The 25,219-nt window shown below is 46.8% G+C and overlaps 1 protein-coding gene and 1 long non-coding RNA gene across 2 annotated transcripts in view; one reads left to right on the forward strand and one right to left on the reverse strand.

The window, feature by feature from the left end:
• The window catches only part of Psmb7 (proteasome 20S subunit beta 7), a 58,065-nt gene extending 50,977 nt beyond the window's left edge, over window positions 1-7,088 (reverse strand). Inside the window, exons 1-4 of the mRNA XM_010613510.2 lie at window positions 6,987-7,088; window positions 6,503-6,596; window positions 5,461-5,558; window positions 3,828-3,968 (exon numbers count right to left, since the gene is read on the reverse strand). Coding sequence (XP_010611812.1) covers window positions 3,828-3,968; window positions 5,461-5,558; window positions 6,503-6,596; window positions 6,987-7,048 — 395 coding nt within the window. The 5' untranslated portion in view covers window positions 7,049-7,088. The remainder of the gene's footprint in view (window positions 1-3,827; window positions 3,969-5,460; window positions 5,559-6,502; window positions 6,597-6,986) is intronic.
• Window positions 7,089-19,870: 12,782 nt separating this feature from the next.
• LOC104854871 lies at window positions 19,871-23,061 on the forward strand. Its single transcript, XR_778227.1, has 3 exons — window positions 19,871-19,905; window positions 20,360-20,726; window positions 23,040-23,061. It is a non-coding gene; the product is annotated as an uncharacterized LOC104854871 (long non-coding RNA).
• Window positions 23,062-25,219: the final 2,158 nt, after the last annotated feature.

Raw genomic sequence — 25,219 nt, forward strand, 5'->3', positions numbered from 1 at the left:
AAAAAAAAAAAAAAAAAAGAATCTTAACCTTAACACATTTTGGCCAAAGAGAGAAATTGTGGAAATCAGATCCTAAGGGCTGGCATTATATAGCTCAGTGGTAGAGTACCTGCCTAGTATTTGCAAAGTCCTAGATTCAATCTCAAGAAACAAGCAAATAAGCCTAACAATATAATCAAACTTACAGAAAGTAATGCCAAAAGATGTTTACCACACCATAGTTTATGATGGTAAAAAACTGGAAATAAGAGAGATGGCTAAATTGGCAGAGCTATTAACACAATCATTAACAATCATACTACTATTCTCATCCTGACCAGTGGCAGTACAACCTAATACAACTTCCTCACCAAAATGTTAAATGAAGCCAAATACACATAACTCTAATCCCTGCTACTGGGGAGGTTAAGGCAACAAGATTACAAATCCAGGTCATCTACCAAGACCTTGTCTCAAAATTAAAAAAGAGATGAGGGTGTAGCTCAGTGTCAAGCTCAATCCCCAGTACCAAAAAAAATAATAATAGTAAGTTAAATGTGCCTGTCAAAAATTTTTTTTGGACTTAGGAAGTTACTATAGAATATAACCTAGTGAGTTAATCAGACAAGCACTCAAAGGTTCTATGCCCCAAAGAGGTTATAGAGTTGAAGGTTTAATACCTTCAGTGTCTTAAAATGGCCAGTTATCATCAACATTCAGAAAGTGATTAAATTGTAACACATCCACAGAATGGATCACCGTTAAAGCACCAAACACTCTAAGAGCATCCACACGGTTCCTCAAAGTATACGGACACAGACCCCTTTGAAACACTGATTAAAACTCTGGAACCCTCCCCCAAATAAGTTTTTCCTATTTTGAGAGGCTCTGGGTCTCCATAACTCCTCCACTGGCTCAAGCAGGAATTCCTGGCTCTAGTTATACCTGTTAATGAGAACAATCCACACAATGCTGTTATTATGTGAACGGGGTAAGTTAGAAACACAAGGTGGGATGCCATTCTTGTTAACACACAAATATGAGAACGAAGTACAGTATGCAAGGTATGGAAAAGTATGTCTTAAAGATGCACAGGCCTATATGAGACGCTGTTATACCCTTACCTCTTTATTCCTTTCCCCCTCAAAAGAAACCAGCTCAAAACTGTGAGGTGAACTGCCACGTCACACAGCTGTCAAAAGGACTTAACCCACATGCTAAAGTCAAATCCTAGGCCTTTTTCCTTTACACCACTCTGATTCACTTTACATAACTCATCAAAAATATCCCAAAACATGAAGGACTACATCATCTTGGCTAAATTTGTAAATGTGCCTCTCAAAACTTTGATAAAATTTAACTTTTACAAAGTACATTAAAAATTATTAAATATTGAATATGAGTTTAGAATGCCTAAAACATTCTAAAGAGATTGAGATTTCATTAATTATGTAAAATGCTTTAAACAACACTGTGAGGAGATCTTGAAATAATTGTATTCTTGTGACAATTTTACAGGTTTAAAATTGCTTTATATGTAATGTGCAACATATGCCACAAGAGGGAGCTTTGTATTTAAAATTAAAATTCAAAACTGTTGCTGCCAGAGATTTAGCTCAGTGGTACCACTGCCTCCCTTGCAAGTGCAAGGTCCCGAGTTTGGTCCCGGGTACAAAAATAGAAAAAGAAAATAAAAATTTTTTTAAAATTCAAAAATGTCTTCAGAAATCTTAATAGTCAGGAGGAATGTATCTCATTGGCAAGAATTCTCCTGGAATAGGATGATGACTGTATATACAAAGGGTTTAGCGTAGCCAAGCTAGAACAGGACTCAGGTAGACCAGGCTTCCTATCCAGGTGATTCTGTGCCTTGGTTTTCTCATCTGTAAAATGGAAACTATACGCAGTACTATTAGCCTTGCTGCATACCCACTACTGAGAAGCAGGCCTGTGCTAGAGATGTAGATGAGGATCTGCAAATTCTCAGGAAGGCAAGAAACAGCAAACTGAGGCATTCAGGGACTGGGACAAACAGCATATTCCCATTAAAGGTGACATCTACCACTCTATTCCAGGTTACTGCCGTGTGTTATACCATCCTCTTTTTGAACTTTTTGAAAAAAGCCAAAAATCCAGAATTTCAAAGTCAAGCTCCCAATTTATGATTTTTTACTACTATTTTTTTTAAATGTCATATGACTTAAATAAATCCCTCTACAGGCCAGTGGCCTATGAGCTATCAGTTTACACTCTTTGCTTTCTATTTATGCTTCCCTTTAACTCACAACAACCCCAGGGGCAGATATCATGATGTCCATTTCACACATACGGAAAAAAGCCAAGAATCTGCTACGGGTGAGGCAAATTCCAAAAGGAAAAGCCAGTTTTCAAACCCAAGACTAAACACCCAGGCTGTTTCTACTGCAATACAATGCATCTCTCACATACTGTAAGAAAGTGGACTTACGTTCTGAAAACTGTCAAGACATATGCAAAGTAATGACAATATTGAAGAAGAAAAAGACACACAACTAACTACTCATAGGAGGCCACAGAGAGTAGGGCAAGGTCAGGCTAGGCAACTGACCACCCTGCTACAGTAAAGCCTTCATTTGTTCACTTGGAAATAGGTGATGACGGAAGTGACGGTGATCTGGCTGTAGTATCTGTCACCTTACTGATCACTAAGGTTGATTCAGCTGATCTGGCTGGCTAGGCAGGTGTCCCCTTCCTCCCTCACTGCTCCCGGTACATCCCGCCTGAAGCTGCACACTCAGCTGAAGAGGATGAGGCACCCCCCGCTAATGGAGGACCTTTTCCTTGGTCAAGGGAATATGAGTAGTTGCGCTCCCCTGCTAGAACCTCCAAACTCTCCAGATACAGGAGATGGTAATAAGTAGCCCCACTCTCAGAGATCATACATGAAGCATTTTAAAACAAGGCCTGGAACTGAATACGAGACAAAGGTTGGTTAATTATATTATTATACCTACTCACAAACAACTACAAGTATCAATTTTCACTGCATTAGTTTGCTCCTAAAAGAGGGAGGAAAAAAGTCACTTTATTTGTGTGTTGGGGGTGGGAGCGTAAGATTCACAGGACAAACTCAAAGGTTCGGCCAGCTCTCGATTTCTTACCCCGAGTAAAAAGTTCCTGATACAATTGTTATGGTTTAGATCTTAAATAGCCTCCAATGCTTCATGTGTTTGTAAGGTGAATGGATTATGGGGACTTGCAGCTGACTTGCTATTAGGATATGGGGTCACTGTGGGCGTGGCCTGGAAGGGTTCTATAAACTCCCTTCCCAGCTTGATTCTCTGCTTCCTGACCACCAAAAGAGCATCCACTCCTCTGCCATGTCCCTGTGCTATGCTGTCCTTACAGCCAGCCAATTATGGATTGAAGTGAGCCAAAAATCAACCTCTCCTCCTTTAAGATGTGGTTATTTTGTCGAAGCAATAAGAAGTTACTAAAACACAAGTAGTATCCCTAAGCTTCAAGAAAGTAATTGTTCACATGTGATTTATTCTGAGGAAGGAAAAAAAAAATCCAACCCTATAAATTTAAATGCACTATCAAATGCCTTACAAAATTAAAATGGCTCTTTGTACTCCAGAGCCTGAGGCGGGAGGATTACTATGAGTTCAAGACCAATCTAAGCTACATAGTGAATTCAAGGGTCAGCCTGAGAACCTACCTCAAAAAAAAGGCTTTTAATAACACCTGATTTCTGAAATAAAACATGTACTTCTGAATGCTTTTTCCCTAGTTTCCAAGCTTCCCTTGGCTGAGAATCTAAGATATGAGAAACAGATGCTAAGAAAAACCCTGTCCTACAGTCATACCTGAAAAGCATCTGCTTCAGCATCCGATTGGCCGTCACAACTCTGGGAAGGCGACCAGTGGTGAGGGAGTGGAGCTCCAAGTTGGAAGAAATGAGCTGGGTTGTCATGTCTGTGTCTGCAGCCGTCCCAGCACCACAACAGCTGAAAGATACAATGAGGAACTTGGGTGACATAAATTCAATTACCCAGAGGCTCAATTTGAAGTGAGTTTGCTGGACAACTTTCACAGAGTGCAGGTATACGGAGATGTTTTGAATATATGTGCAACAGAATGGCTCTGTCTAGCTAACTTAAACATGAAATTGAGAATACATCTCTAATTAAATGCAAATATATTCTCTATGGTCCAGTGGAACATTTTAAATCATTGGTTGCTATTCCTCTAACGGAGAGCACATTTTACTAATACTACAAATATATCCAACTTTAAAAAGCAAGGTGTGTTAAAGTCTTGCAATTCATCATTTACCAAGTATTCGATACCAGGTACCCATCATTACACTAAGGACTAGGAATAAAGAAAATATGATAATCTGGGTTCTTAATTTTAAAACTGAGAAGACACACAAATAGACAAAAATTATAATATACTATATAATATAGTAACACAAGTACAAAATGCTATGGGAAACTGGAGGAGAGAGCAATTTATTCTGATACTTAAGAAAAGGTTTCAAATAGAGCCGGGGATTTAGCTCAGTGGTGCCGCCGCCTGCCTCGCAAGCACAAGATTCTTAGTTTGACCCCCAGTACAAAAAAGAAAGAAAGAAAAGGTTTCATATGAGCTGACTGTAGAACATTAAAAACACTAGAGGCTATAAGAGGAAAGGGCATAAGCAAAGGCGAAATATCCTGGAGATGCAGGAAACAGGGACACCAGGATATGATGGCAATAGGGACAGTACGGATGTAACTACAGCACAGGGAAATGGCATCTGGAAAAACCTGAAATGTAAACTTATTTGGAAAATATGTAAGGCCTTAAATATCATGCTACAGATTTTCAATTTTTATCCTGAAAATGTGTATGTGGAAAGTCTCTCAAAAATTTTAATAAAAAGAGTTATCAGCAAATCTGTGTCTTATAAAGTTCAATATAGCAGAACATAGTGAGTTCAGTGAACAATAAGATGGAGAAAAGGGAGGCTAGGGAAATGTAGAAAAAATAAGAACCAAGATATGTAATGTGAAGGTACAAGATACCAATAATGAAACTGTATTGTGTATCTAAAATGTACCAATAAAGATTGAGTTTATAATAATAAATAAACAAATAAATAAATAATGTTTTAAAAGATGGAGAAAAGACCAGAGGCAGAGAGGCCGATTAAATGACAAATGTAGTAGTGCAACTAAGAAAACAGAACCCAAACCAAGGTCTTAGCAGAGAGAAGAACAGGAAGGAATAGATTCAAGAGGCACAGAGAAGGCAGAACTGGCTGCCAATTGGACTAGAGACAAAAGCAAAGAGAGGACTTGAAGACAACTACCTCAGGTGACAGGTAGATGTAAAACTCATTTAAGAGAGACAGAAAACAAAGGCTGAACAACTAGGTTTAGTGAGAACAGATGTTCAACTTTAGCTCTACTGGGTTTGAAAATTTAAGAACTATTCAAACTAGCCAATACTTACTAAATATTAGGTGCTATGAAGTGAATTTTTGAACAGTTCTTGTCAGCAACAACCATCCCTTCAGTTGCTCTTGTATCTGCTCCAAGAACTATGCCATCCTATTACAAAAAAAAAAAAAAAGTTTTAAACTTTACATACATGAACCACAGTACTCTATACTGTTTAGGAAAAACTTTGTCGGCAATATCTTGCTCCCACAGTCTGATACCATGAGCCAAAAATACCCTATACTCTCAGAATCAAGAAAAGGCATCTTAATAAATATTACTAATTGTAGCCACCAGGTATGGTGAAATGACATCATTCCCATTTTCAAATAAGGTTCAGAGATTCAGTGAATTCTTCATAAATCACAGAAAATCTTTTTTTTTAAATCTGGATTAAGACCCAGAAATCTTACTAAAACAGCCACCTCTGTCAATTTGTCTTTTAAAATGTGTCATGCCCGGCATGGAGGCACACACCTGTAGTCCCAGCACTTGGGAGGCTGGAGTAGAAGAACTGCCAGATTTCAAGCCCAGCCTGGCCTACATAGTGAGCTCAAGGCCAGCCAGAACTACCTAGTGAGATCTTGTCTCAAAAAAGGAAAAAAAAAAAAAAAAGTGCTCTCTTCATGTCTAACAATATTAATCACTATCCCCTCCAACCCTTAGGAAAGAAGTTAACACCCACGTAAATGGAGAAGGTACTGTTGCAAAAAGAAAAGTGAGCTGCCCAAACTTGGAAGCAACATAAAAGCATTCAACAGTTAGACGTACGTGTCTGACCCCAAATTCTGTGATGTCCCATTACATTACCCAGCTTCCTAAAGTAACTGAAGAAAAAGCAAACTGCCTTCCTATCAAAAACTGCAACGTCAGCAAAGAACATAAACTGTTAAGCGCACAAAACCTTCTGACAAAAGCTGTCTCTTCTAAAAGACCTTTTTACCAGATGTGCTCCTTAACACCTGCCCTTCCGGATCCACCTGAGAGAGAGAGGTTCAAATGGTCCGGTTCCTGCTATCAGGCTGTCATGGCTGTTCTCGACCCGTCCCTCTTACCTTATAGACCAACCCTGCAATGGTAGTGCCAGTTTTCCGGGCTTTAGGAAGCTTGAACCCCTTCTTTGCAAAATCAGCTTCCAAGACGGCATTCCTGAGAGCAAGTGCGAAAACGAAGAGTTGAAAAGTAAGACCCCACTGCACCGTACCAAAACGCAGAGTGCCCAACAGGGAACTCAGGAAAGCTGTTCCCCTTCACGCCCATCTGTTCACCGAATCCTCCGACTTTCATCGAAGAGAGTACCAGAGGAGGCTGTGACTCGTCCGAAAAGACCAAGACAAGCGGTGTCCTAGTGCAACGGGAAAGTGAGAGGACAGAACCCGGCCTCAGGGCAAAGCCACGCTCAGGCCCTTAATTCCCCTGAGTCACAAGGGCCCCGTCATATATCCCTCGCTCGCACCTCCCCGCCAGGCGGGAGCCCAGCTCCGACCCCGCCACAGCACTCCCACTCCCGCCCCGAACTTGACCCTCACATAGCCGCACCTGCGGCAATTATCAAACGAGAAACCTCCAACCGGTGGTTCATGCACCGACACAGCCGCCATCTTCCCCAGAAAGTATTTCCGGGCCGGGGGTTGAGCCAACAAAAAGAGCCGGGCACTTCCGGCGCTCCGGGAGACAAGGGGTCGAAGGGGCGGGGTAAACTCTGCTTTGGAGCGAGTATCGTAGAGCTCGCGCTTCCTAGAGAGGCCCAAACGTGCTTTGCACATACCGCCTCCAGTGCTGTGGAGGAGTAACTGACGCCCGGAGCCCTCTAAGATTTGTCTAAAGCAACCGCGCCAGCCTCCACTTCGGGATCAGATGTATTTCTAAGGTTAAGGTGGCACCGCGTTGCTTCCCGAGACATTAACACCCAAGACCCAGAAACCTTCTTGGACAGAGCAAGTCTCTTCACCTCTCTGAATCTATTTTCCCCACTGTCAAATGGAAAGAACACTTTCCTCAAAGGGCCAATAAAGAGCTGAGTATGATGGCTCAGCAGGCCTGTAGGCCCAGTGGTTGGGAGGCCGAGGCAGGAGGATCCCTGTGAGTCCAAGGCCACCTTGGGCTACATAGTGAGTTCAAGCTCAGCCTGCATTACAAAGCAGGGCTCTGTCAAAAAAAAAAAAGCCAATAAGCAAATGAAAAGATGCCGACATTAGTAGTTAAAGAAATACAAATCAAAATCACAATGAGAGGGAGCCAGGGATTTGGCTCAATGGTTCCACCGCCTGCCTCACAAGCAGATAGGGCTCGAGTTCAATCCCCAGTACCATTAGAAATATATATCACAAAGAAAGGGGCTGAGGATTTAGCTTATTAGCCCCTTGCCTGCCTGGCAAGTGCAAGGTCCTGAGTTCAACCCCCAGTACTGAAAAAAAAAATCACAATGAGATACTGCTTTGCACTCCTGGGTCAGCTCTATTTAGAAAGACGGCCGGGGATTTAGCTCAGCGGTTCGGTGGCCTGCCTTGCAAGTGCAAGGACCCGAGTTCAATCCCCGGTACCAAAAAAAAAAAAGACGGGGAATTACAAGGATTAAAAAGAAGGTGGGGAAATTAAAACTCTCTTTTGGGGCAAGTGGGAGTGTAAAATAGGGCCACAGCTCCAGAAAGTGATTTGGCAATTGTCACAAAAGTGCTACTCTCTTAGATATTTACCCAAGAGAATTGAAAATGTGTGTTCACAAAAACTTGAATATGAATGTGCATAGCAACATTATTTGCAATGGCCATTGATTGGTGGATGGATCAGCAAAATGTGGAATGTTTGGTGGAATATTATTCAAGCATTAAAAAGAAATAAAGCACAAATACATACTACGACAGGTACAGACTTTGAAACACTGTACTAAAGAAGCCGGGCACCAAAAAACACATATTGTATAATTTGTATAACATAAATGGAATAATTCCATTTATTATGACCGTGTCTTTAATAGGCAAAGCCATAGAAGCATAAAGTAAATTAGTGGTTGCTGGGAGCTGGGCGGAGTGACTGCTTAAGAGCTTTAAAACTGTTTTAAACTGGGCAGAGGGTACAGACTTTGGGGAGGATGATAAAAATGTTTGGAATTAGATTGCGGTAATAGTTGCACAATGTTTTGAATGTGCTAAAAACCACTAAGTCTCACACTTTAGCACATTAAAGTGGAGAATTTTGTGTAAGGTAAATTTTCTCTCAACTTAAAAATATCTCTATGCGTACTGAACATTGTACTTGGAAGGCATCGATCCTGACATAATAGTTCCTCAGAAATTGCTATTATTATTGATACGTGCATTTCAGCCTAACAACAATTCTAGGAGATGGTGCAGAACCGGCTCTTTTTACTTGTGGAATTCAGGCTTATGGAGGTGAAGGAACTTGCTCAAATTTACACAGCAAATGACAGCCTTAATGACAGTGGAATGAATTAATTTATCCACTCAACAGATTATCTATAGAGCACCAATTATATGCCAGGCACCGTTCCAAGTGCAAATGAAGGAACGGGTGCATCCTAAGCACCGGTATCTGTCGCAGCTCTGTAGTCCATAGATAACTACCCTTTGCTACATCTCCACAGCTCTTATGGGAAGTAACTGTATGTTTTGAAGTCTTAACTCTTAGTGTGGGCCCTGGTTTGGAAACAGGATCTTTACAGAGGTAATCAAATAAAATGAGGCTCTTGAGTTGGAACCTAACCCAGCAGGACTTGAGTCCTTAGGAACGTGCAGACAGACGTGCACACAGGGCAGGGGCCACGCGAAGATGGAGGCAGAGATGGGGCGGTGTTGCTGCACGCTCAGAAATACCAAAGGTTGTCCTCGAACCCCCAGACACAAGGTCAGAGGCTTGGGCCAGAGTCTCCCTCACCACTCAGAAGGAAGACATTTTGCTGCCCCTCCATCTTGATTTCTAATCTCCTGAACCAAACTCCTACACCTGGTGAGTTTACAGTCCAGAGAGGAAAGTATTGGTGTCCCCAGGGCCATGCAGAGGGGGAAACAGAGGGGCCTAAGGTTTGTTCTCCAGACATTTCTCTTCTTGTTTGAGTTTCTCTGGTGTCATTTTTGTGCCCAGACAGCTGAGGAGGTAGCATTGCCTCCTAACTGCCTCTAGGGGGTGACCCAGCGAAGGCAACCAGAGCCCAGCAGAGGGCGACCGAGAGCCTCCAGGCTGCCTGGGTTTGGTCCATACTGGCTGAGGTTTGGGCAGGGGCAGGCTGCAGCCTCAGTACTTCCAAGCTGGCAGTGGGCAGGGTAGTCTAGGTCCTAGCACTCAGCCCCCATTCAGTTTCTTTGCCCAACATGTCTGCACCACCTTGGGACTGCAGAACACCCTCCTTGCAACCTGGACAAAGTCCCACATATCCCCTAGCTGGGTCACAGAGCCCAATTAAACAGCAAAGCCATCACTTCTGCTATGGATGCAGCTGTGTGACCTTGGGAAGCCTTCAGACTCTCTGTGCCTCAATTCTCAAACTACACTGGAACAAACTGCAGTTCCAGAGAGCTCTTAACATCCTGGGCTCTGTCCTAACCAAGCTGCATACAGGATCTCAGAGCATCCCAGGGGCCAAGACTATGCCAGACACTGGGAAACAGATCATCAAAGGACAGACACGGTGCCTGCCTTGGGGAACTAGCAGTCCCTGTACCGATGGAGCAACTGAGGCCTGCAGAGGTAAAGTCACTGGCCAGGTCACACAGCTGACAACTAAAAGAGTCAAGGTTCAGATCATACCTCTTCCAGCCCCAGGCCACACCCAGCACCCACCACACACACACACCCTGTGGGTCCCACACTCCAGAGATCTCTCAGGCTTTGCCAAAACAAAAGCAAAATTTCCTCTTCCAAACCCACTCAGCTAGTCATCACTGTGTGGCCTTACACTGGTCTCTCTACTCCTCTGAACCTGTTTTTTCATCTGTAAAATGAACAGGGCTTACACATGGAATGAGCGTATGCATTATGCATTCTAAAGCACTTCACTCTCTCATTCATTCATTCTTTCAGTATTTATTAAGCTCTTCTTCCTTTGTGCTAGGCTTCCTGCCAGCTCTAAACTAGATCACAGCCGTAAGGGCATTGGTGTGAGGACTGTGGCTCCAGTGTGCTATGCGAAGTGTCCTAAAGGACACATTGCAGAGCACAGCTGGGTGATGGGATCCACACCTGCCCGGGGCAGCAGGTGGGTACTCGAGGACAGGAATGAGCTCCAAAACCAGGAGACCACAAGTGCATCCTACATAGAGATCAGCTGCACACCCCCCAGCATCATGCTGGATTTTCCGCACGCAGGACCAGCAAGCTGCAGCCCCTGCCCCACCCCGCCCAATGTACATGCTGCGGAGAACCCAGTGGGAGACAAGCCCTAGGAGACCCCTCCCTGGCTTCCATCAGGGTACACACCAGCCAGGGTGCCTCACAAGCGGACTTGGCCATCTTCCCATTGCAAGGAAAGCCGCCCATGATGCTCCTGGTTGCTATGGCAATGGGGCCCTTGTTTTTCCTTCTTCATAAATAAGCTATAAATAGACAGGGCAAACCTGGGCACCTTCCTTTGCATGAATTAGTGCAGCTGCTCCAGGCTCCAAGGCCCCTGGCCCAGCACCCAGGTGCAAAGCTTCTCTGCACAGTGGGGTGCAGCAGCCCAGCTCCAGGGGGAGGGGCTTGGGGGGCCCAGGGCTGCATCTCCAGGCATGGATTCCTCCATCTGCTCCTGGGGCACTGAGCAGTTGGGGCCACCTGAGCCCCACAGAAGCCCTGCCTCTGTGAGCAGGGCCCGGGCAGGGTGGGCCCTAAGTCTGCCAGCCCCAGCTGCTGGTGAGCAAGAGAGAAGCCCCCCTCCTTTCTCCTCTCTGGGTCTGTGCAAGCCATGGGGGGGATCAAGACCCCCCACTTAGCACCACAGATCATCCTAATCGCTTCCCTGCCCAATGGCATCTGTGTACCAAGACCTTGCTGTGTGCTGGGTGCTATGTTAAGTACCTTCCAGGTCACAACCTAGTTCATGCCTTGAACCAAATGAGATTCCTGCTGTACAGGTGGGGAACTCTCCACCTGGAAAGAGAAGATGCTGGGCCCAAGGTCACACAGCCAGTGAGCAAGGGAAATGGAATTTGAACCCAGGCATGTGCTATTCAGAGTGCTTGCTTTTTACCCCAGCCTCTTGTCCCAGCCTGTGTGAGTCTCCCATTAACTCAGGAGCAAAGAAATAGCAGCTGGGACTCCCTACATGGGGAAAGAGCAGAAAAAGAAGCTGAAACTCGGAAGGACTCAGGGACTTGCCCAAGGTCACCCACTGAGGGAGAGGCAAGGCTGAGTCTGGCTGCAGAAAAAGTGGGATCACTTTCACCCTAGAAGGCAGACTCTCGGGGCATCAGGACTGACCTGGCAGGTCTGGAGGCTCCCTGGAGGACATGAGGCCCACTCAAGTTGTGGAGGGTAACAGCGGAGAGTGGGAAAAGCCTTCGCTTCGAGACAGAGCAGGAATGACAGTGTGTTAGGTCCGCACTGTGGGAGGCTGAGACAGGATGATTGCAAGTTCAAACCCAGCCTGGGCAGCTTAGCAATTTAGTGAGATGCTTGTCTCAAAATGAAAAATAAAGAAAGGGCTGGAGAGGTGTCAGTGCGAGAGAGAGAGAGAAAAGGGCAGGCAGGAGGGGGTGGCTGTGGGCTGGCTGGGGTAGGAGAGGTGTACCAGGCAAGCTGGGTAGGTCCAGTTATGAAGGCCTTGGGGGAGCCACGGAGCAGGCTTAAACCGAGAAGCAATGTGACCTCTCGGGACAGAGCATCCCCAAAGGGCAAGGCATCCTGAAGTCTGCCCCAGGCCCTCGGGGGCTTTCTCCCCCAGCTTTGCACGGTGCCCCTCGACTGTGTCTCTGGAACACACATCGCCCGAGCACAGCGAGGCAGTGCCGCCCGCCAGCCATCGCCAACTCGGTCGGTGCACACATTACTTCCACAGATCCAGGCCGGTGTCTGGCACCGTGCTGGGTGAGGGACCGGAAGCTTCTGCCCTCCAGGAAAGAGACACAGACATAAATCAGAAAGTTAAAGGATCAGAGGGTTCTGATAATGACTGCACAGGGTTCCCAGAGCTATGGGGGAGGGGGCAGACAGCGAGAGGACAGGGAGGACAGCAGGGGGACAGTCTCTGGAGAACAGTACAGGAGGCCCTTGAAGTCTGTGTATGAGGCCCAGGAGAAAGGAGGCAGCTCACTGTTCCCCGGGTGTCTGTCTCAGGCGACCACCTCGGTAGCAGCACAAGCGTGACTGTAGGATGTGTCTCAGTGGAACTCAAGACAGCCCTGAGCTGGGGAAAGAGGGGTAGCGGAGGCTGTGGGGGTTCTGAACCAGAAGGAGCCATCACAGGAGAGGGTGGAGGGGCAGAGGCAGGGCAGCAAGTGTCCCCAGCGGGTCAGGGTAAAGCAGGGTGAGGGAACAGCAGGAGGGAGACGGCACTGGAGGAGAATGACGTCCCCGCCAGCCAGAGTGCGGGCCCGCAGGTGCAGGGAGAGCCAAGCAAGACGCCACCAAAATACATCCACAGGGCCATTCACACCTCCATAACTGTGCCCACTGTCAGACCCAGAGAAGGCGTTTCCTCCCATGGCAGTGCCCCAAGGCGGCCCCGACACGCCCAGAGGAGCAGGCAGAGGTGTGAAGCGGGACGAGCCTTCTGGACAGCTGCTTGCTGAAACAACAGGAGCCTTGAAGAAGTCCAGAACTCTGTGACCCAGAATTCCCTTTGTAAGGACTACCTTGAGACAAAAGTGGGGGGCCCGAGGCTGGGTACACTGGCACACACCTGTGGCACACGCCAGCACTTGGGAGGCTGAGGCAGAAGGGTCACTGCAAGTTTGAGGCCAGTCTGGGCTACGTAATAAGTTCAAAATCAGCCTAAACTATTTAGGAAGACCTCATCTCAAAAATAATAATTTAAAAAACAAAGGCCAGGGGTTTAGCTCAGTGGTGCCACCACCTGCTTTGCAAGCCCAGGGTCCCAAGTTTGATTCCCCAGTACCAAAAAAAACCCAAAAAACAATCAAACAAGCAAAAAAAAGATTGGTTGGACTAAACTGAATTTTACAATTGCTTATATATTGGATCTACAGGATAAATCACATGTTTAATATCAGAATATATTATGTTATGTAACATAATATATAGTATAATAAAGTATGTTAGTATGATATAGTATTATATAATAGATTGCTGTGTAATACATAACATATAGCTATATAATATATATTATTGTATTTTACAGCCATATAATAGTGTATGTTATATAGATATAGGTAACATAAAATCTAGAACAAATTTAATATCAAACAAAGGGAAAATGGCTAAATGATGTGACTACAAGACCATTAAAAATTGTCAAGACAACACTGTCAAAGGGTTTTTAAAGACAGAAGAAAGGATGAGAAGTTGGCACAATGCATATGATTTTATATTCAGTCTATGTGTTTTTAGGGCTGGGGATTAAGCTCAGTGGTTCCGTCACCTGCCTCGCAAGCACAAGGACCCAAGTTCAATCCCTGGTATTAAAAAAAATTTTTTTTAATGTCCATTCTATGTGTTTTAAATGTCCCCTTAGTGACAATGGTTAACATCTCGCCGATGAGACACAGACCATTCTTATTTTTCTCCTTGCTTCGTTCTGGGTTTTTTTTTTCAAAGTCTCTATATATTTATTACTTTTCCTCTGAGTTTTCATTTTGAAGGTTTGAAAACCTTCAGAAAGTTGCCAGAGTGGTTGAGCAAACACACACGGATCCTTCGTCTTGACTTCTTTCTCCCCACAACACCCCTTCCCCACCCTCCAGCCCCAGCCACACCCTGCCCTGAACTTTTTTCTTCTGTGTGTTATACAAGGGTGCAATTAAAACGTATGGTAAGTGATTAAACTGGAAAAACGTATTACAGTAAGAGACCTTGCCATTAATCCCCCTCAAAATAATCTTCTGCGCTCCCGACACATTTATCCCATTGTTCTGGTCACTTTCTGAAGCCGTTCTGGAAATCTTCTTTCCTGAGTGTCTTGACAAGGCGTGAACAAAAATACGGTGGAGGCAGCTCCTGAGTAACATCGGACAGAAACACGGGCTCATACAACGATTACAGTGCGTCCCCACCCGCCTTATTCGCAGATCTGATACAGTGCACCTTCTGGCTCTTCCTCAAAGTCAAAATAACAGCGAAAGGTAAGCGTTTTGAATCAATTCAGAGCACTGATGCAGCCACAACAGTGCAACTAAAGACACTCATGAAAGAGGACTTCCAGAACTGCTTCAGAAAGTGGGAAGAACCACGGAATAACCACGGAAGGAAGAGGAAGTGTTCTGAGGGGGTTAATGATAACGTCTTTCACTGTGATGAGTTTTTTTAATTTAAACATTCATGGTGGATTTTTACCATAATTCATGCTTTGATCGTTTTTGTCTCCAATTGTCCCCAATGTGGCCAGTGGAGCCCCTTCAAACTGTCCCTCCAGTTTTGAGTCCCTCTTTATTTCCTGGCAGTGAGATGTCCCCAGGAGTAGAGCGGAGCAATTGCCACACAGATCACAGGGGTGACTCCCCAGTTCTGGGCAGGACAGAGCGGCAGCAAGTACAGCAGGTGGCGGGGGGACATTTGTTTTCTCAGGAACTTGCACAAACAGCAGGCACGGTCAGAATCTCCGTCCCTGAGCTGCTGCTCTGGTTCAGGACAGCAGGTTGCCTAGATGCTGGACTTTCGGTCTCCCCCATTCACTTCCTGCACATGGACGGGGCTTTAATGGCCGGGCAAAGACTGAAAAGCTCCGCTTTCCTCAGCAGCTTCACTGAGGGGAGAAAACGTCGAGGGCAAGCCCTGATTGTAGAAGAAAAAAACTGTGGTTCCCTGCAAGAGTGTGTGTGTGTGTGTGTGTGTGTGTGTGTGTGTGTGTGATCTGAGAGTTTGAGAGCGTGTGAGTGCACTTGTGAGAGTGTGTATACACGAAAGGACAGGAGGCAGGGGCAAGTGTGCGAATGCAGGGATGTAAACATGTTGCGAGTGTATATGGATGGGAGTGTGACAGTCTTGTGACTGTGAGTGAGAGTTGAGCGTGTGTCATGTGAGTATGACAGGGAGTGTGGGTGCATATATCACTGTGAGTACATCAGTAGTATAAGCGTGCGTATGTGACTGTTTTGCGTGTGTAAGCACGTGTGATAGTGTGAGTGTGAGTAAACGTGTGTGCGCATGTGACCATGTGTGTCGGCGTGAGTGTGTGTGTCCCAGGCACCCTTTGTTCTTTGCTGTATCCCCGTTTAAACCGAGGCACACGTGGGGTGCAGAGGAAAGTGCGGAAATGAAGGCCGCCGCTCAGTGAGTTGGGCTGAACAGCACCCAGGGCCCCAGCCGAGATCTGGAACCTTGCCACCACCCCGGGGAGCTCCTTTGTGCCCCTTCCTGTAGGTCCTCATAAATCTACCCATTTCCTGGGGTCTGGAAACCTAGACCTTTTCGGAAGTGGCCTTCAAAGCCAGGCCAGGAGTAACCAACAGTGTCACCTTCATGGCAGACAGATCGGCCAGGGCCTGCTGTCCCTCTGCAGCTTCCTGTTCACACCCCTGCTCCCAGGCTGGTGGCTGAGAAGGAAACCAAGCCCAGGCTCATCCTCTACCTAGAGAAATTATCTTCCATGACTCTGAAACCCTGATGGATGTGACGGGGGTGGGGGGGCTGCCTATCCGGAAGTGAGGCTCAGCCACTGACAGCCCCCTGAGCCCCTGCCTGTGGGGACCCCGGGGACTGAGGTCCTGTCCACCTGCCAGCAGGAGCAGCAGGCAGTGCCAGCCACCCAGCGTCCTGAGTCTCACTGTCAATCTGCCCGCTGCCCTGGGTTGTTTACTGGAAGCTGGCCTCTCCGCCAGGGTTCAAAGCCTTGGCCTTGGGCACGTCCGTGGCAGGAAGCAGGCCAGGTGGTAATTGGTGGCACAGCCTCGCTGAGCGGCCAGTGCTGACCCACCATCCTCCTCCAGCTGCCGCCTTTGAGTGGCTCCACGCTGACCTGCCAGGCCTTTGGGGACTTCCAGCCCAACACCGAGCTAACACCAGGAGCAAATTACTCTTTCCCAGAGAAATCTATTAAAAGGTGACAGCAGTTTGGGGGACAGGCGGCCAAGGGGCTCTGATCACGGGAAGCCTAATGTCCTCCATTCCCAAGGCCACCAGCCAACTCCCACCTAATGCGCTGGTGTAGAGGGAGCGGAGCTGATCTCTAACTTTGTGGGCCAATGAAAAGCGACTGAGGTGAGGTGAGGCTGCAGTCCTAGGCCTGTCTGTGGCTTCACACAGGGAAGAATGCAGGACCCACAGTGCCCCGCACTCGGTTCCATCAGCCACTTCTACTGTGTGACCTTGGGTGAGCCACCAAGCCTCTCTGAGTCCTCCATACCTATCAAGGGGTCAGGAGCCCCAGGCATGGGTTGGCAAGAAGCAAACACCCAGGACATTTCAAGCCAGGTCAGGTGCTTTGTAGGTGCTGCTGGATCAGAAGGAGACTGAATTTATTTCCTTTTCTAGGCAAAGGGCAAAGTGACCCAGAGTTCTGCAGGGAGGCCCAGAACAGGGCTAGACAAGAAAAGTGGGGGGACAGGAGCCGGGCCACACAGTTTGTGGCCTTCCCTGGGCCAGGAGCGCTGTTCCTCTCTGGCCAGGCTTGGCTGAGCCCTGCACTGCTGAGTGAACGAATAGTTAATGAATGAACTGACGGATGCGGGTCTAGATTATTGCTAGACATGATCTCCAAAGATGCTGTTACGGTTTACATCTAGGAGTCTCCGAAAACCTCACACGCTCAAAGACAGGGCTTTGGGAAGATGACTGGGTCATGCGGGTTTAGCTGACTTGCACTTAGAAGGCAGGGTCTGGCCAGAAGAGGCAGTCACTAGGGGCATGGCCTGGGAAGGTGTCTCCCCACCACCACCCCCCGGCTCCTCCCTTTACTCGTGCTGCCTCCCTACCTCCATGCAGTGGGCAGAGCTCTTCCCCTTGGAGCCAGCTGACCATGGACAGAAACCTCTACACGTTGTGAGCCAAAATAAACCTCTCCTCCTTTAAATGGTGGGTGTTGGGTATTTTGTTCCCACGACAAAGAAAGTAACTAACGCAGATAATGACATCCTTCTTAGGCCCCAGAAACCTAACCAGATACTGCCTTTCTCTATGAAAGAGACTGTGCAGGTATAAGCAGAGGGTTTCGACTGGAGGGAATTATCCTGGACTATCCAGGTCAGCCGTAAATGTCACCCCAAGTGGAGATTTGATTCCAGAACTGGAAGAACCTTGATGGTGGGTGTGGCTCTGAAGATGAAGGAAGGGGCCGCGTGCCAAGGAATGCGGGCAACCCTTAGAACCTGGAGACCAATCCTCCACTCCGAGCCTCCAGCCTTGTCAGCTCTGAGCCAGGGAGACTGGTTTGGAGCTGCCGGTGCCCTGCGGTGCAAAAGATCACTTGGCAGATTTCCGGCTGTGGAGATTTTCACACCAGCCCCAGGACACCAACACAGGAGGCAAGTCTGGGTCTTGAGAAGGACGAGCATTTTGTATAGCTGGGGTAAGGTCTTTGCGAGGACCCCAAGTGTGAAACGTACAAAGGGTGGCTCTATGGGGTGTGGCCTAAGGTCTTCGGCTTCACCCACCCAGTCGTCAATTTCCCGGGTCCCCAGATCACAGTCCTCTCCTAGCAGGACCCTGACTCAAGGCTTCAACACCTGTTGGGGCTACACAGGTGACCTTCTGGGCCACCCTTTTGCTCTTATTGTTTTATTAATTGTTATTTTTATTGGTAATGTGTGCAGTGCCTCATGATTACATTCCTCATGAGAAGATTGTATAAGTACTGACCACATATTCATCCACTCCCCTTTCCCTCCCTCCCCTCTCTGTCCATATTTTGGTCCCTTTCTCTTCTGAAAAAAGATCTATCTCCCTGTTTCCTATTCTCTTTTATTTTGCTTTTTATTTATATTTTTGAGTTTCTTAGAGAAGAGAAACCATGTGACAATTAAGCTTGTGTGCTTAAGGTCTCAAGGTGCATCCATTTTCCTACAAATGACACAATGTTATCCTTCTTTTGTTTTTGTTTTTGTTTTTGAGACAGGGTCTTGCTGTGTAGTCCAGGCTGGCCTTGAACTAATGAAGATCCTCCTGCCTCAGCCTCCTGAGTGCTGGGATTACAGGCCCCATTGCACATAAACACCACATTTTCTTTACCCAGTCATGTGTTGATGGACAGGTAGGCCATTTTCAGGGTTTAAATGGTATGCATGGATCACTGCGACATTGTTAACAGGTGCTAGGGTGCCCAAGGGTCCCTTCCAGGCTCTAACCCTGTTCAAAGAGTTGGCCAAGGCAAATAAAGAACATGGAGGTGCTACATTTGTTAAAGGTACGTATCTTACTTTCTCATTGCTGGGACAAAATGCCTGACACCCACGAGTTAAAAGTGGAAAGGTTTGTTTTAGCTCACGGTGTATACAGGTTTCAGTCCATGGTCAGCTGACTCCAAGGCAGGGCAACATGGCAGAGGACAAGGAGCCCATGGCAAGGCAGGCAGGAGACAGTGAAACTTCCTTTTGTCCCTTATTCCATCCGGGTTACAAGTCTTTTGATTGGTGCCACCCACACCCAGGGCGGGTCTTCCCTCTTCAGTAAACCCACTCAGCCACACCCAGACCTATGGTAAACCAATCAGTGGACTGATCCAGGCTCGCACACCCACAAGCCCCACCTATCAGCGCATGAGAATTTGGGGGACGCGTTGATATGAGGCGTAACAGTTGGATGAAAGGTAGGAAAAGAAGTGTCCTCTTCGAAGTGAGTGTGGGCCAGTTAAAGTAGGAAACGAAGTATATCCTGCGGGGGTGCAGGGCAAGCCGGAGGAAAAGCTGTCGGACAGCATCTTTCATAACCTATGCTGATGTCAGATCTAGGCTGTCCTATCAAAAATCCACTTGATCTTGCGCCAGAAGACTTGATGACAGCAGTCTGATTGGTTGGTACCAGGCGAAGGGCTTGGACGCTGTTCTGCGCATGTGTCCTGGCCGCAACTGACGACCGCTTTGTCACGCCCTAATCTCCTGCCTCACTATGATGTCCAGCTATTTTGGGAAGCTTCCTAGAAGGGGGGCCGCTGAGTCAAATGGAATTTCTAGGTTTTGTGGGGTTTTTTTGAGGAATTTTCATATTGATTCCCATAGTGGTTACGTTAGTTTATATTCCCACCAACAACGCAGAAGAGTTCTTTTGTCCCCTAGCCTCACCAGTATTTATTTAATATCCTTTTTTTTTTTTTTTTTTACCAGGGATGAAACTCTTGCAAAACAGGTGGCTGTGGAACCACTGAGCTAAATCCCCAGCCCTGTTATTTGATCTCTTGATGACAGCCATTCTTTCTGGGGTAAGATGGAAGCTCGGTGTTGTTTTAATTTGCATTTCTCTAGTGGCCAGCGATGTTCAGAATTTTTTCATGTGTTGATTGGCTCTCTGTACTTCTTCACCTGAGGAGCTGGGTCATCCTCAAAACGGCAGCCTAAACCGGAGGATTTAGCTAAACAAGCAAGCAAACAAACAAACAAACAAACAAACAAAAGCTGAGGCGTGGTAGCGCATGCCTGTAATCCCAGCACTTGGGAGGCTGAGGCAGGAAGATCGCTTTGATTTTGAGACCAGCCTGGGCTACACAGTGAGTTCCAGAGCAGTCTGAACTACATAGTGAAACCCTGTCTCAAAAAACAAAAAACAAAACGGCAGCCTGGCCTGATTTCAGTCCCTAAAGAAACCAGGTTCCCTCCAATGCTGCTGTGTGGGCTTTCTGTTTATCAGACCCCCCATCATCATTTTCTTTCTTCAAGGACCCCCAGGCAATTGACAAAAGCCAGCCATGTCCACAATTCCTGTCACAACCGATGCCCTGTGTTTGTGCTGTTCAACTGCTGCTGCTGCTGCTGTACGATACCATGCCACCCTTGCCACCTGTCTCGCAACACAGCCTACCCTGGGGGACTAACCGCGTGTGCCACCACAGCAAGCCAGAAGACAGTGCTGCCCCTCCCAGCTCTGCCAGTGGCTCCTGTTGCGTGTGACTGGTGAGCGAGCCGACCTCAGAATCCCATCCTCGGGGTCTGTTTTCTAGGGAGCCACTTCCTGCATCGACCGTCAGAGTGCTTTGTAGAAAAATTGTGTCCAAAAGAACAAAACCAGGAAAGCAAGGGGCCAGAGGTAAGAATGTCTGAAGAGAATAATTATTGTACTGAATTTCATTCTCAGTACACCTTTCTGTTTGCTCCAGTAATAAACCAAGGTTGAACGGATACATGAAAACCTGCTGAAATGTTCCAAAATAGAAAAGGTTTAGCAAAAAAATAAAATGATGGGACAAGTTGAAAAATACAGGGCCAGGGATTTAGCTCAGTGGTTCCGCCACCTGCCTCACAAGAACAAGGACCTGAGTTCAATCCCCGGTACCAAAAAAAAAAAAAAAAAAAAAAGAAAGAAAGAAAAGTACATAAAAGGAAATCCCATTTGAAAGCCTCCCCCTCCCTGAAAAGGTGTTGAGTTGATATCTCTCTATGTTGATAATGCTGGCCCCAGAAAATTGTTTACTTTGAGTTTTTTTGAGACAGGGTCTCACTATATAGTGCCTTGAACTCACAGCAATCCTCTTGCCTCAGCCTTCTAAGTGCTAGGTTGACAGGCATGTACCACCACAATCAGCCCTATTTTTTAAAAATTGAAGTAGTCATTAGCCTGTCACCAATTTTTTTTTTTTTGTACTGGGGATCGAACTCAGGACCTTCTGCTTGTGAGGCAGGCTGCAAAACCAGAGCTAAGTCCCTGGCCCACCAAATATTTATAAACATGTCTTCTGAGCGCATGGGAGGTTCAATTTTCTAGATCACTTCTGGCATGAGGGGACAAAAGAGTAGTGACAATAAGCTGAGAAGCTGGTCATGGTGGTGCACACTTGTCATCCCAGCACTGAGGCAGGAGGATTTCTCTGAGTTTAAGGCCAAACTGGGCTACATAATGAGATCCCATCCCCCCAAAAAAAAGAAAAAGAAAAGAAGTATTGTTGACCCTTTAGGTCTGGGGCATTTGAATGCCATAGTAGTTGCCTCCAGAAAGCCTTAAAAAAAACACACTTTGGCTACAGTCACTCCCAAGGTTCTAGATGGTGGCTGTTCTGAGGTCCAGTATGGGAATACTCATGACATGAGAGCAGACCCTCAACATGGACTTGAAGCATAGGGAAAACACATTAGACCATAAAACTACTGTTTCAAGGCACTGAGATTTGGGGATGTTTGTTACTGCAGCACAATGCAGCATGTCCTGATTGATTCGAGAAAATACTGCATGGGAAATTTCTTGAGAAAATATGCTTTCTAAATATAAAATATTTTTACAAGACTAACTCACCCTAGACTCTTATTTAAAAATTGAATATTCCTTAAGATACTGCTGTGGAGAATCAAAACCAGCTGACCAGAAGTTTGCAGAAAACCTCAGTGACAATCCATGCCTACCTACATCACTGATAGTTAAAAGAAATTAATAGTAGTAGCAGTAGTAGTAGGTTTTTTGAGACAGGATCTCAATATGTAGTCCAGGCTGACCACAAACTCATGGCAATCCTCCTGTCATAACCTTCCAAGTGCCAGGATTACAGATGTGCAAGAAATTCTTTTTAGTTAATGGGAATATTTGATCCATTTGGTCCTTTGCCCATTTCATAAGTGGCATGATCATTTGTTCATTGGTTTTTTTTGCGAACTAACTTTTGGGAAATTGGTTTGTTTGTTTGTTTGTTGAGACAGAGTCTTGCTATGTACTGCAGTCTGACCTTACAGTGATGCTCCTGCCTCAGCCTCCTGACTGTTAGGATTACTGGTGTGCAGCTTGAAGAACTAGTTTTTAGTGAAACTGATCAAAATATTGTTTTGAGAGATGTCTAGACTTGGGGACTCAAAGAACAGTCTCTGAAATTCCTTCTCCCTCTCAATTTTGCTTTCTCCTGTTTGGCTTTTCCCTAAATTGTGGCAGAGAGCCACTGATCTTCCAGCTTGGCTACCCCAGTCAGAAGGACATGACTTTCCCTGCAGTTTTAGGAGAAGACCCAATGACCCTGAGGGGTTACAGGCCCATCCTGGAATGAATGTCCTTGGCCAGGAGCAGCGAATCCCCTGATTGGTGGAGCCTAGGGTATATGTCCACCTGGGGTGCTCAGAACTCTGACTATGCCCCCCAACTTCCCATTGTGGGTTTTTCAACCAAACACTAACCTGGGTGTTATGGCTGGTATCTGATGTGCCCCCAAGCGCTCATGGGCGGGGCTTTCCAAAGGTGGCTGGATTAGGATGTGTGAAGGTGGATTAAAGGTGTGGATCCTGGAAGCCCAACCTAGGTGTGGGTGGCACCAATCAATATGCTTGCAGCCTGGATGAAATATAAAGGGACAGACAGAAGGAAAGCAGGCTTGCTACTTGTGCTGTATTCTGCCTGCCCTGCCTTGGACTGTTTCTCCTCTGCCAGGCCACCCTGCCTTGAAGCCAACCAACTATGGACTGAAACCTCTACAAATTATGAGCTGAAATAAACCTTTCCTCCTTTAACTTGTGGGTGTTGGTTATGTACTTTTTCTCAGCAATGAGAAAAGTAACTAAGACATGAGGTATGTCCAAGTGATGGTTGATTTTGTGTGTCAACTCAGCTGGGCCACACAGTGCCCAGGTGGTTGGTCAAATACTATTCTGGAAGTTTCTGCGAAAGTGTTTTTTGGATAAAGTCGGTAGACCTTGGGTGAAGCAGATTAACCCTATTACGTGGTGGGCCTCCTTCAATCAGTTGAAAGACTTAAGAGAAAGAAGATTCGCCTGCCCCAAGCATAAGCAACTCTGCCCACAGACTGGCTTTGGACTTGGACACCAGCTTTTCCCTGGGTTTCCAGCCTGCTGGCTAACACTTTGGATTTTGGATTTACCAGGTCTCTACAACCAATTTCTTAAAATAAATCTCAACCTATCTATCTTCACATCTCTCTGTCTCCTCACATACACCCTGTTCTATTCTTTAGAAAACCCTCACTAATTTACGTGGTAAAGATGACCCTATAAACTTTGCAGGTATAATTGAGGTCACTAAATTCTTAGAGATCTGCGTTGGTGTTTGTTTGTTGTTCGCAGTCCCGCGGATTGAACCCTCACACTGAGCCGCATCCCCAGGCCTTCTTTTTTGCATTTTGAGATGGGCCTCATCCCATCACCAATTTGGGCCTGCACTTTCCACCCTCCTGCTTCAGCCTTCCAAAGTACTGGATTAAAGCCAGGTGATACCAGGCCTGATTTAAAATTGGATTAATCTGAATTGTCCAGGTAAGCCCCAGGTCACCACACCAGCCCATTAAGACAGAAAAAGGAGAAAAAAGAAGCAGAAAAAGTAGCCGAACTGGGGATGTGGATCAGTGTAAAGGCCCTGGGTTCAATCTCCAGTATCAAAAAATAAAGTGGCAGAAAAGATAGGCAAATGAGGAAGAAAAAGAAATGTGGCAGAAAAGCCAGTTGGATCGCAGAGTGGGATCGGCCTGTGGGGGGCAGGAAGGCCCCAGGAGGGCAAATCATGCCCGAGGGCTGACAGGCAGCAGAGAGGGGAACCTGTCACCAACCCCAGGCACAGAAGCTGTCTGGACCCCTGTCGGGGCTTCCAAGCAGGTCCCTTGGGGCCTCCAGAAGCCGCATGACCTGGCCACCCACAGACAGCAGCTGGCAGGCACCTCAGGGACCGTGCCTTGACGGTCGGTGGTTGGCACGGCGGAGCCCCTTTGTGTGACCCAGTCAGTCAGTGGCGGCGGTGGCAAATGGGGACAAGTCGACCCTCCTAAAGTGGAAGGAGATCCCCACTTCCCACAGGGATCCCAGCCACGCCATGCCTGGAACAGGAAGGGAATGACACCCGCCCCAATGTCCAACTGCAGGGCATCACCCAGGCCCAGTGCACTGACACCACCAGGCTCTCCCTGGAAATCACCCAACCTAGGGTCTCATCCCCCCTTGGCTTATGCCCGCAGCCACCTCAACAATGTGAGTGCTGTTCTCTGGGTCCCAACCCCACCCCCTGTCCGTTTTTTGGCTTCTTCAGTTTTTACCCCACTACCCAGGTGTCCCTAAGCGATGTAGGCACCACGTGACCCAAACCCTTGCAGCAGGGGATGATGGGAGGAAGAGCCAGTCACTTGGTTCGGCCTGCCCACCCCCTCCCCATGGTTTTAAAATGCCCCGTTAATAAATGACATTCCTAAAACTACATAGGCCAAAGTATTCTGTAGTCCTTCTGGAAAGGTTGCCTAAAAGGTGGAAGAAGCACCTATTTTACTCTCCCCTCTTCTCTTTGCTGATGCCTAAAACATGATGCAATGGCTGGAGCTTGAGCAGCCGTGTGGGGCCATGAGATGAGGCTGAATGCCATATGGGCCTTGGACTGGCCACAAAACTGTACACATATGTAAAACTGTGCGTGCTTTGGTCACTTTTACTCAAATATGTGGCCACGAACAGCTCCAACTTCACATCTTTCCAACTCAGAAACCCTAGACCCAGGACACCTGCTCTTCTCACCCAACAACAAGGCACCCCAGGCAGAGCTCTGAACGACAAAGCGGGGGTCACATCGGACTAGGTGTGGGCTGCTCCGGTGGACTCTGGGTTAATGGGGGCTCC

This window comes from Fukomys damarensis, unplaced genomic scaffold, assembly GCF_012274545.1.
Source record: "Fukomys damarensis isolate Sample0158 unplaced genomic scaffold, DMR_v1.0_HiC HiC_scaffold_36, whole genome shotgun sequence".
NCBI lineage: Eukaryota > Metazoa > Chordata > Mammalia > Rodentia > Bathyergidae > Fukomys > Fukomys damarensis.